The sequence below is a fragment of the Kogia breviceps genome, chromosome 2 (assembly GCF_026419965.1).
Source record: "Kogia breviceps isolate mKogBre1 chromosome 2, mKogBre1 haplotype 1, whole genome shotgun sequence".
Taxonomy (NCBI): Eukaryota; Metazoa; Chordata; class Mammalia; order Artiodactyla; family Physeteridae; genus Kogia; species Kogia breviceps.
In genome coordinates, this window is record NC_081311.1 from 99,074,783 (window position 1) to 99,094,321 (window position 19,539).

General features: G+C 39.5%; 1 protein-coding gene across 5 annotated transcripts in view; it reads right to left on the bottom strand.

The window, feature by feature from the left end:
* Positions 1-19,539, bottom strand: part of DPP10 (dipeptidyl peptidase like 10) — a 1,329,914-nt gene that overhangs the window by 656,282 nt on the left and 654,093 nt on the right. Inside the window, exon 1 of one of the 5 annotated variants that reach the window (XM_059052403.2) lies at positions 17,419-18,064. The exons of 1 other annotated variant lie outside the window; for it this stretch is intronic. In XM_059052403.2, the coding sequence (XP_058908386.1) occupies positions 17,419-17,490 (72 nt within the window). In that variant the 5' untranslated portion in view covers positions 17,491-18,064. Of the gene's footprint in view, positions 1-17,177; positions 18,065-19,539 lie in introns of those variants that run through there. 3 more of the 5 variants (XM_067025884.1, XM_067025883.1, XM_067025882.1) reach the window with 3 other exon arrangements.

Here is a 19,539-nt window from a genome sequence, read left to right on the forward strand (position 1 = left end):
CTCCTCGTGTTCAAAGTTTATCTGCCACCAAGTATGACCTGCCATAATTCAGGAAGTGCATTGTAAAGAATTGATTTTTCTTTAAAATTTTTCAGAGAAAAGGAGTTATTTGATTTTAAAGAGCTCTGTAATCCTTACGGAATCTTAAAAGAAATTTGAAAACTTTGTTTTCCCTATTGTTAAAATATCGTTTAATTAAAACTTCCCTCTGTGAAAGTGGTTGGAGCCTTGGAAGACTTGGTCATCCTAAATGGATCAATAAAACATTTCCTCACTGCCGTTTTTTTTTTCTGGTGTGTTTCTTAATAATTTTCAGTACTACTTGGTGGAACACAGGGGAATATTTTGACCAAATAGATAATTTCTGAGTTTGAAATGGTTCTCAGCTTCTTCATTATATGAGGTTATAAGGACATAAAAAGTCATGAATTTATAATTTATTGAAGTAATTTTTTCTTGAAAACAAAAAAGGATTCTGCAAAGGCGAAGGTCTTCAATCTCTCCCTCAACTATGATTATTCTCTTTCCTCTTCACTAGGAGAATAAGTTAACGGTGGCTGACGGCAACATATAGCATTTTTAGGCTAAATAAGAGATGAAAATGAAGTATAGTACACTCCTTAAAGAGATGTCTCCCATTTTACAAATTAGGTTAACCCCCCAGGATGCAAGAAAATGCAAGCATGACATGTATTCATCACCACGTATTGAAAGTTTCCATATTACTTAATAAAATTACAGGAAACAATATTTTCACAGCGCTGGGTCCTGTCCACTGGCAGACTTTATGCTTTACAGTAACATTCATTCATCTAGTAGTAGAAAATCTTCCTTATTGTTACAGAAAACTCAGGGTACTTTAAAAATGCTATATTAAAATTTCTAAATATTGTCTTATTTCCTTAACATGAGCAACTCACTGGATATAAATCTGTCTGATAATATGACAATAAATGTCCCTTTCCTTTTATCTATTCACTGGGAAATGCTCAACAATTATTTGCAAATTTTTAGAACATGCAACTGCTGGCACTTATTCCTGAGTCTAATACTTGAAGGTGGGGAGGACACTATTCTCTTTTCAACATGTTACAAGAATCTAATTAACATATATTGACCAAGGTTATAGAGATAAAAATATACATATACATAGATGTACAGCACTGAAGTGAATGCCAACAAATTAAATACTTTAATTCCAATTTTGCAAATGAGGAGTTAAGGTTCAGAGAGGTTAAGAGATTCCCAAGGTATCACAGCTAGTAAATAGAGAAAATGTCTTTTTGGTCACATACAATCATACATATCATAATAACGATCAACTGCTCACCTTTATTAAACTGAGGTTAAATGATTTATTAAATATTTAAACAATATTAAGTGATATAAATGACTTGAAATAATTTACTTCATGTGGCTGATTGGGAAAGCATACTGTCTATTTGCTTTTAGAGTTCATGCTCTTATGTGATCCACTAGACAATTTCTCAGGTGTTTAGTGAGCACGTATCGTATTTCAGGCAGTTCCAAGATCATGGTTCTTGCCGTCTATATGCACACAAGTGCATAGGCACACACATGCACCAAGACTGTTTATCAGTTTATGGGACACAAAGATCTCTAATTCATCATGAATAAAAGAGAAAAATATGTTAAAGAAGCCAACTGTTAAAGAATCTATTTTGATAATACCCATAAAAAACAAAAATATCATGCATTTTAAAACAAACATGTATGCTAGCATTTATGTAAAAAGAGGTGGTGAAAGATTTGGAATAGCTTTTATGTACCACATATGTCTCTGGAACAAAGAAAAGAAAAAAATGAAAACAATAATAGTGGTGACCTCTTAAGAAAATGACAGAATGAGAAATTTGAGCAGCTGGGGAAAATTGTAGGAGGGAGACATCTCACTGTATATGTACTGATTTTGATGTTTGAACTAAGTGAATATGTTATCCAGAAATTAATGAAGACGGCTGTGTGGTTTGTTTAAAAGCAGAAAATACAAAAATAGACTCAGTTAACATTGGTCACTGAACTAAACAAAATGATAAGAGAACTCTGCAAAATAAGGCTTAGAGCTGACACTTAGGTTGCTGAATAACCAGGGTGAAAGCATTCACCTTTTCATTCATTAAAAGAATGAAGCCCATGTGTTGCTCAAGGTTCCTGTGAGAGACAAGAAAGACAATCTTAAGTTTTTCTAAATTGTGAAGTTTACACACAGCCTCCATATCCTACAGTTCTCATCATTTTTTCACTAATAAAATAGTAGACATAAGATACTTACCATGTAAAAGACACTAAAATTAGCTATGCCTAATTTTACTGTTGGCTTCCCATACCACACAAACTGAAGTATACATTTTGGATATGGAAGAGTCATTTTTCTGTTTTAAAACATTCTGAGTAAACATGAAATTATTCATGGTTAATATTCTCAAAGTCATGGAACATATAGAAGACAGGAACCATGCTCTTAGCACACTGCCTGACACACAATAGGTACTCACTAAATACCTGAGAAACCGTCTAATAGAGCACGCAAGCGTGTGGGCTCCAGAGGTTCAGACTCTGGTTCTGCTGCCCCGGTTCTTGGAAATCTCTTAACCCTCCAAACTGCAGCTTCTCATTTGCAAAACTGGAATAAAAGTAATCTATTACCTAGAATGATGGCGTGTGGCCCTAGTCAAACTACTTTACCTCTCTGTCTCACAATTTCCTCATTTTTAAAATAAGAATGACAGTACTAACTTGCAGAGTTCTAAAGGGGATTATTACTGAAACTACGAGTAAAACTACTACTACTACCACTACTACTACTACTACTATTATCTGTGGAAAAGAATCAAATATGGTTTACTGATCACCCGCACACAGCAAATCACAGCCTCATTTTGATAAGGGAAAGCAACTGATACTTATTATACTATATATGATTGTATGTGACCAAAGATAGCTTCTCTAATTACTATCTGTGCTACCCTGGAACTCTCTTAACCCTCCAAACCACAGCTTCTCATTTGCAAAGCTGGAATAAAAGTAATATATATTACATAGAATTATAGTGAGAATTAAATGAGATATAGGCACTTTACCACTGCATGGTATATATGAATAGTACTCAAAACTTTAGCCACTGTCAGTGATCATAAAAATGCAATAATTTTAACACTAAAATTATTTTCCTTTTATAATTCTAAAGTTACTTTGTAACTTTGCTACAGACCCATCAGACTTATCTTCTATGACAGATGTCGGCCTGGGCAAAGCCATAAATTAGAATTCAAGAACCACTGATGCTGAGAAATAAACTTTTACATAGAGGGTGGTCCAAAGACTAGAATCATGTTATAAATGCAAAATTTGGACCCCATTCCAGGAACATCAGGTTAGACTTGACTTTATAACAATATCTCCAAATGATTCATGCATGTGAATGTTTAAAACACAAAGGTCTAGAAATAACTGTCTAACACAGTAGCTCCCAGTCACATATGGCTATTTCAGTTTAACTAAAATTAAATGAAATTGAAAATCAGCTCCTCAGTGACACTAGACACAATTCAAGTGTTCAATAACCACATGTGGCTGGTGTCTACGATACTGGAAAACACATATATACCAGCTTTTCTACCATTCCATTCCAGAATGTACTATTGGACAATACTGATCTAGAGCATCTTTCTTAATACTTGGTAGGATACTTTTCTATAGGTAGTAAAAGATATTTTAGGAAAATAAGTCTTAGTAATCCAATAAGATTGTTTAAACCCCTAACTTTTCACCAAACGCCTTTATACGTAGTACAAAAATACTCATCTGAACTTACCTTTTATTTTTTTTCACTCAGATTAGAAAACTGAGGGTCAGTTTAGGGAAGTGGCTTTGCCCCGTGTGCAGGTGACCCATTCTCTCCAGAGATCCCCAGCCCTCTTTCTATGTTTATTTCCTCCTGTCACCACCCCCTCACATTCATAAAGCCCTCATTTCCTCTTGCCCTGAATATCAGTTCTTAAGACACAGCCTACCAAGTCACCATGGCATATCAAACAATAACAGTTAGACCTAAATCATGACCACCCCCTGCTCAGCCTTAAAGTTAAAAGACCAAAGGGAGTCATGGTGGAATGCAGATATATTCAGACAGACGAGAAGAGCTTTCTCTTGACTGGAAGTCAGGAAAGTGAGTGACAAGAGACGGAACACTTAGGATACATTTTAAATCAGACTGGGTTGGGGGCTACAGTATCTCTTGCCTCCAAAGGGCAGCTCGGTTTTGTTTCTTTGCTTGCTTATTTGTTTTTAATTAGAGCCTCAGGTTTTGCAGATAAGCAAACAAAGGCTCAGAATAAACTATTTGAATAGACTTCACATGGCTAGGAATTTTCAAACTTGAAATTAAACCCAGAATGTATCATTTTTAAATTAATTTTTTCTAGTTTTAGTGAGATATAATCAACGTAACATTGCACAAGTTTAAGGTGTATGTCCAACATAATGATTTGATATATGTATTGCAAAATGATTACCACAGCAAGTTTAGTTAACATCCATCACATTATACAGCTACAATTTTTTTTCTTGTAATGATAACTTTTAAGATTTTCAGCAACTTTCAACTTTCAAATATACAGTGCAGTATAACCATAGTCGTCATAAAAACTGAAAAACAAAAAAACAAAGGGCAGCTCTGAAAGCCGCCATTCCCAGGAACCACTACCACAATGCAACTTGATCAGACTTTATTTTGCTAAATCATCGAGAATGGCTTTTCACCTCCCTGCGTGCAATTATTCTACTTCATCTTCTCCACAGAGAGCTATTTGAAATTATCAAACTGTTCTCTTCCATCCTTCAAAAACACTTAGACCAATTTGTTGGGACAAATCTGACAAGCAATGTTGGCTGACTGGCAACTTCATTGCTGGTGAATCGGGTCTGACATTTGAAGCTCCACAGGGCTCGTAGAAAGTTATGATAAAATTGCTTGGTTGCAACATCAAGTGTAGACCCAGACTGCACCATTTTTGTAAGGTCAGGATGTTAAGAAAATTTTTGAGAACTTGGAAATAAAACATAATTATGATTGCGTGTCGATCCTTCTAATGTCAAGACAGGAATTTCTAATCAGCCCACACAAGGATTATACAATTTAAGGAGAATGTCTCTTTCTTAGACTTACCATTTGCTTTTGACATAGATCCAAAGTCTGTAAAGTTAGATGTTAATTGTAGAAGATAGATAAGTTACAAAAAATTTCTGTCTGCTATAAAAGATAACCACAAAGGTTATCATTTAAATTCCCTTTGGATATTAACCAGTTTTGGATCTAATTTTGCAAACTTTGTATACCATTGTTTTCCTGACTACATAAATCTCTCTTCCTCGAACACTTTGCAAACCAGCTTTACCATCTTGATGCTTCCTTTATTAATAAGTTAAGTCCTTGACACAATGTTCCCTGTATATTCATATGAGATCCATGATTTCTTACTTGATAGGGATCAGTGCTGCTTTACAGGTCATATATAATCTACAGCATCTCTTCTCATTCTCTGCCACTTCATCCGAGAAATGAGAAACTGCAGAAAATCGAGGCTTCACACAACCATTACACACATGACCACCTGCTTTGATGCTTCCTGATAGGACTGATATATAATAGATCTAATCTTATTAAACCTACTGCCTAGAAAAAAATTTTTAAATTAAAAGAAGAACTTTTAAACAAGCTGGCACCTTCCCATGTTAATTCTCATCCACCTTTACTTCTCTGACAAGAACACAGACAAACAGAAATGACTTCCATGGTCCCATGATTGAGTGAGTCTCCTTCTACCAACTCCCAACCTAGAAGTGAGGAACTCGGCTTTCTAATCTACTCCAGTTTCTAAATTCACCAGTGGGTGTGACCTTGCACAAGTTAGCCTTTATCATTCTCAGTTGTCTGATCAGTAGACCAGGTGACTTAATCACCATAGTTAGTTCTAAGATCCTTTTCAAAGAATCACATCTCTTATAGGGGCAAAACTAAAGGAAAATTAGATTATATCATTGAAAACGCTCAGAGTCAGAAACAGGGACACATAGCGCTTGTTACTAATAATCACCATGTACAGATTTTATGCTGGCAATTGATTTCTTCCTATGCTCAGGACATTTAATATGAAGCTGCAGCATACGCATAAGAATGGATATTTTCCCCTCAAAAATTGGCTTTAAATATAATTCAGCAGACGGTAATGATAGCAGTTCCATGTTATCATATTTACTTAATTTTTTTACCACCTATATAGCCTCTTGGTACTTTGTGACCTCTCTGAAACACCTTTTCCTGTTACAGAGCGACTCATTCTGGAGTGTATATAACAATTACGGGCTTGTTATGCTGCATAGCTCCAAACCAGCAATTCTGTATCATGATGCTTTTGTCCTGGATGTCCCCTTAACTAAAATGGCCTTGTGTGACGAATAAGCAATACAGAGCTGACATTTCTGAGCCCAAGCATCTAATCCTAGATTGTATTTACCTATTTTCAAATATTTGCCCCATCTGTGATTCTATATTAGTTTTTTTGGATTTGCCATTACAGCTCAAGGACTGTAGCTCTGAATAAGAATGAACAGTACCCCAAATGTAGAATGTATCAGAAGCATGAGAAGGATTTTAACCATGGAATGGAGGGAAGAAATCAGGAAAGGCAAATCCACATTCAGTTCTCCACCTTCAGAATGCAAACTTTGTTGATTTTTCTGCACTTATAAGGAATATAAAAATAAATGGATGCCATATATTTTACTGACCAACTCCTAGTCCATGTTTGCTTTGTAGCCAGGATGAATACATATAACCTCCATGTCAAAATAAAACAAGAGCTCAGTATTAAAGTTGCTCTGAAGTTTAATCAAAGTTAACAGAGAAAAAAGCTTTAAAGCTGGAACCTCCAATCCAGTGAAGCTGGATTGCACATGCCTCTGCCTCTGTCTGGTAGAGCAACCCAATAGCCATCAATGACAACAACAACAAAAAGCACAGCCATTTTCAGCATCCGCTCCTTAATAAACCTGTGTCATTGCTGGTCCTCAGAACAATTCAGCATGGTAGGCATCATCCCATTTCCAGATGAAGTATTAAATTCAGAGAGAGACTGGATGGCTTGCTCAAACTAGTAAATAGAGTCTAAACTGAGGTTAAATTAATAGAAGCCATCGTTCTTTCCACTAAAAAGAGTTCTGTGTGACTCAAAACTACTTCTTGTTTATTTATTTAGCAGATAAAAGTTCCTCTGGTCTGCTATTAGAACTTGGGACTCTGACAAAATTACCACAGCTTCTAGAAGCAGCCCTGTCTTCCAAGAACTCCAGCGAATCAGAAGCCTGTTGTTTCTATTAACTTATCAAGAAAGCTCTAAAATTCACCTTCGTGCTTTCTAGGGTGCCAAGTGCATACCAAACGTAAAATAGATAGCTAGCGAGAAGGAAGCAGCCGCATAGCACAGGGACATCAGCTCAGTGCTTTGTGTCCACCTAGAGGGGTGGGATAGGGAGGGTGGGAGGGAGACTCAAGAGGGAGGGTATATGGGGATATGTGTATATGTATAGCTGATTCACTTTGTTTTAAAGCAGAAACTAACACACCCTTGTAAAGCAATTATACTCCCATAAATATGTTAAAAAATTTAAAAAATTAAAAAATAAATAAAAAGGGATTCATCCAATCACTTGTCTATTCATCATTGAATTGCAATTTCAACTGCTGAAAGAGGATCAATGCGTCCTCTTTCATGCTGAGGGGAAGAGAAGAGGTTTAAGAATGCCTGTGTCTTCATGTACAGTGAGAGATGCTGTCATTTCCTTGGAAGAGTGCATCTCACAGTTTACTCTCAGGATGGCTTTAGGACACTGGGGTGACTTCTCGCCATGGCAAGTTGGAGAAGATGTGTATGTGGTTCTGTGAAGTTCTGCTGCCAAGTGCCAAAAGTCTAAGGACCACTGGCCTAGAACCAACACATCCCACTGGAGAAACCAAGAAATGTCAAGTGAGTTTTGCCTACAGATTCAAAGCTTTTAAGAACATTAATTTAAAAAACAAATTTTACTCTGACATCAAATGCTAAGGAAGGTGAATGTACCACCAAGAAACTATCAAAGGCTCTGTATCAATAGCTGACTCTGGCAGCATGACACATGAAAAGTGGCCATCGCTGAAAAGATCCCAAATCAATTATTGCTTCTGATTCTAACCAACTGTGTGATCTGAGACAGGCCACTCACCTCTGCACTGTCTCCTGATTCGAGAACAAAGGCATTAGATTCAGCAATCAGAACAGTTTCTCAAAATGTTATCATCATTTATGACTTCATGGCTATTTGAAGGGAGAATTTGGAAGAGCAAGGCCACTATGGATATCGTAGTAGTTTAGACATCAGGGAATCAGTCTTGGACAGAAACTGGATCTCAGAAATACAGAAAGATAGAAAAAACTGGATTTGGATTTGGAGATGACACAGATGCAAAGGGAGACAAAGGGATCACAATGACAATCCTGTAACGTAAGAAGCACTGATTCTGCGAGCAAACAGACATTTGTAAGGAGTGGCAGATGCAAAACACCCGTAACGCCACTGTGGCACTAATGTTCGGTAAACCTCATTTAGAATGATTATAAACAACCTCCACAGACGTGAATAAGGGTGAGTCTCTTCCATTCCAACTCCAGGTTCAATTCACACCTACCTATCACTGCCGACATGATTGTCAAGAAACGGAATACGCTTAATTCACAGGATCAGAGAAAAGGAATAACTTTATGAAGATGATGAATATACCTTCAGACTATATTTTCTTTATATCTTAAAACACATTCTGTAGTACTCTAAAAAGAAACAAACCAGTGAAATGCATGGTCGTTTTCCTTAAAAATCACTAAAAGCTAATGGAGAAGACAGGAAAATCTATTCACAAATTCATAGATCCCAGGAAATGTAAACTATATGCTAACCTAGCAAAACAAGTGACCTATTTCTACATTTTAGAAATTCTACATGAATTTCAGATTTTTCTATAGATTTTTGGCCTCTATTCAAAAGGTGTCTTGATTCCTAATCCTGGATTCTGTGTCTAGGTGAGAAGAATCATTATGCAAGTTTATGAAACATTGATTGAAAGGATTGCTTTATTTTTAAAAAAAGACCTTCTAGCACTTGTTTCAAAATATGTGAAATGAAAAAAAAAACTCCATGTCTTGCATTAATTAACTCATATTAAAACCTTTCCTGGAGGTGAGATGTGATTAATGGAAGCGTGAGTATCAGAATTTTCACTTACTCCATTCCTCTTGCAAAAAGTAAACCCATGTACCAATAACAGGAAAGGCCTGCTTCTACCCTGTACAAGCAATATAAATGCAACTTCGAGTGGTCTCTCTGGTCCATTATTTGAAAATAAATCACAGGAGAGCCTGCCATTCAGGTTCTCAGTGATATAATTCAGATCTGTCATATTTATGTTTTCAGAGCAGAGACTTTCAAATGGAAGAAGAAATCGAATCTTCATTTAGATCTCAAAAGGGGGCTGGGGATAAAGATAATCAACATGGCTTGTTTCCTCACTTTTCTTCATTTGCTCTCTTGTAACCTGATACATAGGTTTTTGCATTGACCTGTGAAAAATGGATAAGTATGATAAATTACAATAATATTCAAGTCAGATAATATACACCTTGGCTAGAGAACACACAGTTTTGATTATGCACTTTTCTTAAATTTCAACTCAACATATCATCGGTTCCCATATGCAAAGAATTTCTAAGGAAATTCAATTGTTTCTGGAAACCAAACTTTTGTAAAGAGAGTATTAAACCATGAGCATCTCAAAGAAGATCCTAAACAGGTGAGCAGCTAAAAACAGTAGAAATCAGTCAGGTTGTTAAAATTTTTTACCTAATGCCTTACAATAAACCGACTGTAAAATACCCAGTATATTTAGATCATAAGTATGTATGTGTACATGGTGTGTGTACATATGGTAATGTACACACACACATGCATGTATATGCGCATTTTCATCAAGGTAAATGCAAAAGTACCCTTGCAAAAGAATGAAATAATCTTCTCAGATGACTGAGAAGCATAGTAGCGATAAGAATAAAAATACTAAGTGCTGCCTTGGGCCAGATATTGTACAAGCCCTTCATACAGACTGTCTCCCCTTGCCACACTCTCCCCATCCACTTCCTCTAAAGGTGAGGAAAAGGTTTTAGAGGGGTTGAAGCATTTGCCCTACATTGCGTGAAGGATTCAACCTGCAATCTGTTGGACTCTGTTTTCAACCTTGCATCATGTTGCCTTCTTCCCCAGAATATAATTAAATCTGAAAGTCATTTGGCAATTCCAAAATATATTGTACAATAAAACATACTGCTCTGGTTAATGGAATAAGCATGTTATCTGAAAGTTGGTTTAAAAATTATTAATGCTTTAACAATTTTCAAATAAACCACGGGATGACAAACTTGAAAAGAAAATGAAAATCATTTTTTATTCTGTAGAAGATATTACCAAGAGTGCTGTTAACATCAATTACAGTTTAAAATAAAATGTTTATTTTAATCAGCTTTGGATACAAGTCAGTTTTCTGTATTTGGCCTGGCAGTGGGTGTTATATTTACCATCACATATGGGTATGTTTGAAACCTTGGAGATTTAGGACAGCTTAACTAAAATGAATCTACAGTAGAGGAGCTCTCTCTTAAGTGTCCCATTCTTTGCACTGAGCCTACTTCCCAGCTTTCTCTACTATCCTGGAAATGACAAGCCTTCCTTTAGTTAATACGTAACAAATGATAAGGATGTCTATCAGGTCGGGGAGGGGGCTGACAGGTGCACAATTTAAAAGCCTTGGAAAACAGGTGTTGTCTAGATGGAGAAAAGTAAAAGGAGATTAGTTATTGCCAAAAAGCTTTTGGATCAGGTCAAGCATAAACTTTAACACAAGAGTGTGCTGGGAATAATCAACACTGAGCTGTTAAGACTTCTCAAAGCGAGGCAGCATACACCAGGGTGGAAACATTTCTAACTCTACATGAAGATGTGTTTATGAAGAAGTTTATATTCCCTCCATTATTAATTTGCCCTCTTTTGGAGCCTTTATAGGTCTTCAGATGGGAAGAGCTCCACCCTTTGCTAGCTGACGTATGTCTTCGTACATACCCCCGTTATAATATTTCAGTAAGACGTGGACTTGATTAGAACACGCCAAGTCACTCAGCAAGTATGAAAATATATGGAGGTAATTTTAATAGTCACAACATCAAAAATGTTGTGTGTATTTAAATATTGTACAGGAATAACTGTAGAAAAATGTGTATAAAAAATCTTTCGAATTATGCTAAGCCCAATCTTGGGTCACTCAGTCTCACCCCCAGTGACTTAAGCGCACACACACTGGGCTCCTTGCAGGGGGCGTCACTACTATGCACATTCTCCTGAATGACTGAAATGACTGAAATCTCACCTCCTGAGATATTTCTATAAGTCACACCCCTCTTTTCTTCAAACTTCCTCTTTCTCCATGCTAATTACCAATATGAGTGCATTACATTGGAAACAATATGCGTATTCAGCAGCTAATTCCCCTGTTAGTGAGAATTAGCCAATGTTTACTTTTAGCCTGGTCCCTTACAGAGTAGGACAGTAAAAAGTGAGTTCTGATTGAGTGGAAATAAGGATGTTACAGAATATTTTGAAGTCTGCATTTCTGCCAAATCAGTCTAGATGCCTAACCCAATAATATATATTACATTATTAAAATATTTTTATGCATGTGCAAACTCATATGTAATCATACACATGTGTACTAAACAATGCAATACTCAGTAAAATGTTAAAATAATATACCAGCTGTAGGTGATTCAGTGATCCTCTAAGCTTTGTTTTCCCCTAGGCTCCTGTTCCTAGACTATACATTTAATGAGGGCATTGGTATGAGACAAACATTATTCAAAAGCTTTTACAGATTATTTCATTCAATCCTTACCACAAGCATGTAAAGGATCTGTAGTCACCTCCAGTCACAGATCAAATACAGAAAATGAGCTATCCTGCCCCCCAAAACACAGCAATGACTGGCCAAACTGAGATATGAACTTGAATCTGTGCTTTCCAGTGCATAACCTATAGACAGTAGTAAAGAAATACTCCTGGTTGATGGCACAAAAGCTACAGTCCTAGTTGCAACATTCTAGTTTTGTGTATGCTGGTAAACTGTAAATAAATCTAAAATATGCCTATAAGTATTAGAAGCTTAAAAAATGATGTAATCATAAATGATTCAAGGAACGAAAACTGGGAAATAGCTTTATTTTTACTCAAACTGGGAGAAATTCGGTTTCAGTGTTTTGTTTCCAATGTAAGGCACTTCATAAGATAATGCAGCATTAATATTTAATAATACAATTTTCTTTAACTTGTTTTTAATATAGTTTAATCTTTCTTAGATGTGCAATTTGCTCAGTCTTTGAAATAAACAGAGAGATTAGAAGCTTATAAGCAAGGAATGTTTTGTGGTATGTTCTAAACTCAGTAGATACAATGTCATATATATGCAATAAGATATACATAAAATATATATAATAAGAAATTGAGGGATGGTAGGAAACGTATAATATCTCCTAAGTTATAAAGACTTCTCCATAGCACCTGCATCAAATGTCTTTCATAACCAAATCATATAGAATTCTTCCACCTATAAGATAGTATATATTTTATGTTGAATGCATAGAAGTAATAGGCCTTCTATTAAATAAAGTTTTTCAACATGGTTTCTAAAAGCTATTTTTGATGTTCTGTGTTAAAAACAATACTTTATAAACTAAATTATAACATGTTTATGTATTAGTAAGGGAAAAAAGGAAGAATAACTTTTTTATGAGTTCATTAAGCATACATCTGAAAATTTTAATCAGGTTTGCTAGACCAAAGTTAAAATAAAAATAGTGAATCCTAATTTCTTTATGAAAACATTTTAGGTTAATATTACATAAAAGTCAAATGCACCATAGGTATTTTACAAAAGGCATTTTATACATTACATATTTGATCGCAATTTTGACCATGAATTATTTCATCAAGAGGCTGCTATGTGCTGAACTGTAAGTGACTGGATTTCTACCAGAATGAGTTTTGTTGTTATTGTTGTTTGTTTATTTTTTTATGCATAACTAATGCTGCCTCTACAGACAAAGAGTTGTTTATAAAAATACACTTTTTAGTCATACTTCAGAAAGTGAGGTTATGGGTTTTTTCCTTTTTTTTTTTTTGGTTTTTGTTTTTGTTTGATTTAGTATTTTTGGAGCTGAAGACTGTCAAACATTTTAGGAACTACTTTTCCCCATTGGACTCAGCAAAAGGGTGCCACCTGGTGGCAACGTGGGCAAATTCTAAACCAGGTCTAACTATAAAAATGTACTTGTTTAAGAAGCCTTGAAAGTCTCCTCATTACCAAGGGCAAATGATACGAAATTTTTTTAAGTTCCTATGTACTTATCAGGGTATATCTGGGTTTTTTAAATATTATTTTAATCAATAGAAGATATATTAAGTTAACTTTTAAATTTCAAGAGATTATTTACATTTATAGTTGAAGCTTTAAACAAATTCTTTATAATCACGGTAAATTTGTACACACACATACATAATATTTGTAATTCTTCTGCATTATGCTAATCGGAGTGTGTTGAACTATAACTGTGTAGAGGTTAGAAGGTGGAGCTTTTCTTTTTAAAATTAATTTATTTATATTTTTTATCTTTGGCTGCATTGGGTCTTCGTTGCTGCTCGCGGGCTTTCTCTAGTTGTAGCAAGCAGGGGCTACTCTGTTCTCATTCGTGGGCTTCTCACTGTGGTGGCTTCTCTTATTGAGGAGCACGTGCTCTAGGTGCATGGGCTTCAGCAGTTGTGGCTCATGGGCTCTAGAGCACAGGCTCAGTAGTTGTGGTGCATGGGCTTCGCTGCTCCGGGGCATGTGGGATCTTCCCGGGCCAGGGCTAGAACCCATGTCCCCTGCATTGGCAGGTGGATTCTTAACCACTCTGCCACCAGGAAAGTTCAGAAGGTGGGGCTTTAGACTTAAATGAGTTTATTTTTCTTAAATGCCATAGACTAGGGCTATGTCTCATCTCTACCACTTATGAAGTCAAGGTTGATCAAGTTGCTTAGTTTCTTTAATCCTCTGTGTTCTCATCTCTAAAACAGGAATAACAACAAGATCTAACTCAAAAAGTTGCTTTGAGGATCAAACAGAAAAATGCATTCATTGAATATTACCTTATCAACCCAGAGGACAGTACTCAGCACACAGCAAGCATTCAGGAAGTGATTTCCAAACCTAATAATAAGTTACAACTAACCACTCAAGATTTTGTATCACTTGTTGTAAAATGGATATTGATTATACGCTAAGTGGGAATGACTGTTTCTACCAATAGCAAAGCATTTATTTTTAGACATTTTATAAATATGGAGTGTTATAAAAACAACAGAATTAACTGTTATAAACATTTATTTAATCAATGAAGCTTTAAAGGTAAGACTACTGAGATGATAAAAGTATCTCCAATGATTCAGAACATTAATAAAAATATTCAGTTCCTGTTATTCTTGCTGCAGCTGCTCCCAGAGGAAGGGCTGCCTCTGGTCATGGCACCCTGTACCAGAGCAGATAAGATGAAACAGGGACGTCTGGCTCTCTAAAGGACCATAACAACAAGCAAATTATGTGGTTCATAACCATTTCACCCAGAGGAAAGACTACGGTCTTCCACGGCGCTGTAAGTGGAAATGGGCATTTGACGGCATCAGGACAAGGCATCTTTGAGGTTTCATAAACATCTCTACCACAGAAAGCGAAGGACCTTTCTGACAACATTCAAAAGCTTAGATCACTCAAAATCAATACCTAGTAAGTGACTAGCTGGAACACGCCCCTTATTTATCCATTAAGTAGAACTTCATAAAGCTACAGTTTTAGATAAGTTCGTGAATCTTTTTTTTTCCAGAAATATCTCAGAAACTTGATCAATCAATCCTGTCTCTGCGGAGGTATTATATCTAGGACCACATGAGAGGTGTCTGACAACCGCAGAATTAGATCACAGTGACTAATACTGTTAATAAAAATTTAGTAATCTTAGAAGAAATAGCTTAAGCACTCACAGCAACTGTCCACATCACCTGGTCATCATTTCACATGTCAAGCTTTAGACAAAGACTAGACTACATATAGGTATTTTCTGGGAGGGCTTGGAAAACCCCCAATGGGATGCTGCCATGTATATTTCAGTCTTTCTTTTTCCTTGAGAAATCCATCTCTTTCATTTTAACTCAAGCATAATATGCATACCATTGACATTTTAAAATCATGTCAGTGCTCAGAAAGGCACTTTAAAAAACTCAATTAAAACGAGTTCTGCAAATGGCCACTCCCTGCCTATTCGAAGTGACCATAAATAAAAATGCACACTAACGAGAGAAACAACGGATTCAGACTTGAATCTCTGTCTTTATATGACTTTTAAGTACCAGATTCCTTCTGACAAGAGGCTTTGCTGTTCATATACTGCTTGTCCACCATTTACATATACGTTTTCAGCTTCTGTGTGCCACCTCCACCATCACTGAACTGTGTGCAGCACCTCAAGCAACCAGCTGGTGTCACAGGTTAGTGAGCAAAGATTTCACGTGGGGACTCTCACCTGACCAATGATTCTTATTGGTAGTATCATGCCAAGAGCAACAGAGAGGCTTGGTGGCTTGTTAATGAAGTTTAAGGGCTGACAGTCTGAAAGAGGATATTAAATCCATGTTCCTCTCCTGAAATTATTTTTATCATCTGCTAACCAGTTGTTACTTTGTGGTGCGTGCAGGAGGGAGCAGGGAAAAGAGGTATGAAGGGAAGGGACATATAATGCAATATAAATGTTTTAATATTTTCATATTTATCTCAGAGTAGGGAGCAAAGAGGATGTTTAAGAAAACAACGGCTTTGTAAAAACTGCCACATTCATCCCAGTAAAGGGATGGGGAGCTTTAAGGCACTGAGTAATCCTCACCACCTGTGTGAAACATATGTGAGGGAAATGAGAAGGGGAGGGAAAAGGAGAAGAGAGAGGCCACTAGCCAGGAGCGATGACCAGGACTAGAATATTAATAACAGCAGCCCTGGCGTCGCCTCCTCTGCACCCCTGTCACTCAGGACGATTTGGACAGCTCCCCTTCACCAGTTCCTGAATGCTTAGAATATGCGAAGAGCCGAGATGCTACTGGAGCCTCGCTGTTTGCACCCCCTTCACCCATGTCTAGCAATGAGCTAGGAGTGTCTGCCAGAAACGGGTCGGGCGGCCTAAAACAGGGCACTCCGGGCATCTCTGTACCCCGGCGCCTCCCTTCTCCAGCTCCGTAGTTATCCGCTGACCTAAGTGTAACCCTCTAGGTTCAGACTCTCTAATTGAGGTAAACGTGACAGCATCTCGACCCGGCTTCTCACAGCCGCCCTCTTCTTTACCAGGGCACCTCGGCGCTCCCGACCCTCCAACTTTGGGAAAAAGCGACACCAAACTCCCGAGTCACCCCAATCCAGGGACAGAAACGAGATGGAGATTCACCATACGGTTAGGCTACAGATCCCTAAAGACCGAAACAAAAAGCGGGTGGCCAGAGCGGAAAGACAGAAAAGCGATTAAAATGACCCTCAGCCAGCATAGGACACCTCATCTCCGCAGACACAACACATTTGGACCCAACAAATCACTAAAGCCAGTATGTTCCCTGTTCCTCCTAATCATGCCTTTTGGCTCCAAGCTCCGTTCCAAGCAGACCGCAAATGAGTCGTATATACCCTCTTCCCCCACTGTGTGCCCCTGTCCCCGTCTCCTCAAAGGAAAAAAGAAAGGAAAGGAAAAACTCTGCCGGCCTAAAGGTCATTTGCCTACTTGGGTAGCTTTGGCCAGCGCTCGTCTCAAGAGCTACGTGAAGACAGGGCTCGAACCCTGCAAGTGGACGCCTCCAGGCGCGCAGCAATTCCTCCAACGTGCGTTCCGAGGAGCCGAGAGGCCCCCATTCCTTGGCCCCGGCCACCTCTCCCTCCCTCCCTCGGGGGCCACCCCAGCCTTTACCTCTCTCCCCCCTTCCCCGCGGCTCTCCACCTTGCGCATCCTCTCGCCCGGCCCCGGAGCGCGCTCAGATGCTCTAACTTCCTGCGGAGTCCATGCATCAGCTGAGGAGAGCCTTGCAACTGGGGCGGGGGGAGGGTGCGGAGAGGGAGGCGTGGGATCCGAGCCCGGAGGAGGGGCGGGGGTGAGCGCGGCTTGCAGCCTCCCTCCCACGGCGGGCCTGGCCGCAGCTGCCCACTCTCACCTGCTCCGCCGACTGAGCCTGGCTCGCCCTGGCCCCCGGGGGGGGCTGCTGCTCCGGCTTCATGGCTGTCATCGCCGGCAGCCCGCGTTGGCGCTCACTTCCTCGCGGGCGCTTCAGACTCGGGGTCCGTCACTTGGCAGCGATCGCATGTCACAGGCGCCCGACGCTCTCCGAATTGGCGGAAGGGAAAGCGGCAGCGACGGGGCGGGGGGAGGGGAGCGATAGGGAAGGGAAGAAGAGCGGCACCGGGCGGGCTGCACTCCCTTGCAGAATGCCTCCTCCGGCTACCGCAGACCCTCTGACTCCCCCTTGCCCCCGCCCCTCACCACCCCAAAGCGCAGAGAGCCTTCGAGACCAGACACCGCCAAGAGACAAGTTAGTGGAGCGGCGAGCGGCGGGCGAGCGGCACCTGACCGCGCTCGAGCTTTGTCTCGCAGTCCCGGAGGCGCCCGGCTCGCATTCTACCGCAGTCCGCGCCCCCCGCCCGCCCACCCGCCCCCCGGGGCTCCCCGCGCCGCGCTCAGCCTCACAGGTAGAGCAGCCGGGCGCCGCGCTCCAGCATCTCCCCAGTAACCGCAACGCAGGAGCGAGCCCTGCGCCACGCGCCAGCTCCCCACACGCGCGACCAAGGCTGCCGGGCTCCACGGGTCCCCTCACCCCCCCAATCCCCCCGCAGGCTCCTGCTAAAACCCGGATAAGCGGAGTGCCAGCGTGCAAAGCCCTCGGTGGCTCCAGCCTTGCCACTGGGCATGCTCTAGCGCTCCGAGAAGGCAGGGGGCAGCGGGGTACTGGGGGTCCAGAGCCCCATCCGGGCCACCAGCACCTGTCGGGACCCAAGAGGGTGTCATAGCTTATGACCCGAGGCTTTGCGCCTCCTGATCTGGGTCAATGGACAGGGGTCCTTTAGTCTCCAGCTTGCATTCCACTGCTAGCTCTCTGGTGAATAATGCCAGTGGAATTCCTAAAGGTTGAATAAAAACAACAATGATGATACTCTGGTACTCACACTTTTTTCCTCTTTCTTTGGACACGTAGAAAACCATTCAAATTTTAAGTTCCTTTGCAGCCTTCCCTTCGCTCAACACAACTCTCTCAAAGTTTGTTTATTGAGCACCTATCCTGTGCCAAACACACTCTCCAAATTCCCCGCCAGCAGGGAGTTTACATTATAGTGTGGGTACCAGGAGCCCGGAGCATGGATACAAATCAATGAGTCAATGTAGCTCTTTGGAGGCTGAATTCCTGTGGGTATAATAGACAATGTCCATCAGTTTCATCCATATGCGCTAGCGCGTGGCTTTCCCGGGCTGCTAGAAAGGACTCGCCCAAAGCAGATGGACAAAAAGCATTCTGAGTCTCAGGAACAGGCTGACCAGAGACAAGGCGGGAGGAGTTAAATATCCGGTATGACTGGACTTAGAACATGGGTCGTGAGGAGTTTTCAGCAGAAGGGACCTAGCATATGTGGGGGGGAGGGGAACAGAGTAACCTTGAGTCATGTTTTATTGGCTAAGGACCAACTCCATCCTTGTCCGAGTCAGTTACGTCCAAGAACTAGCCACCTCCTAGCTGAGGGAATGTTGTAGGATAAAAGGAATTGAGCTCCTGCCCTGTTAATTCCTGAAACATGCATTGTCACACTTGTTCTAAGCATTAACAGTCCTAAGCCTTTAAGATGTTTTTTTTTTTTTTTTAAAGAAAGCAATGTTCACCAGATTTGAGTAGATTAGAGAATAAAAATAGAATGACTTTCTCTACAAAAAAGGCAGTATTTGACTGGAGAGAGAGCTTGCTTTTCAAAAACAGATAGTGAAGTGCATATTACTAGTGACCTGTAATACTGTGTTGGTCCATTTTGATAGAAATAACTTTGTGATAGGAATAACTCTGCTAGTTGTAAAAGTACAAAACAAAATTTTCAAATGAAACAACAGTAAAATAGCTGTTGGGCAACTCATCCATTAAATCTGACAATCCAGATTTTCCCTCACATGTAATATTTTGAGAGAAAGGGAGCTACATTAAAAGTATTTCTGTCTTTATATTTCACTCTTCTCTTCATTATTTCAGTGTCTTCATCCTTTGAATGTGTTTCTATTTTGGACAATTGACTTGACTTGC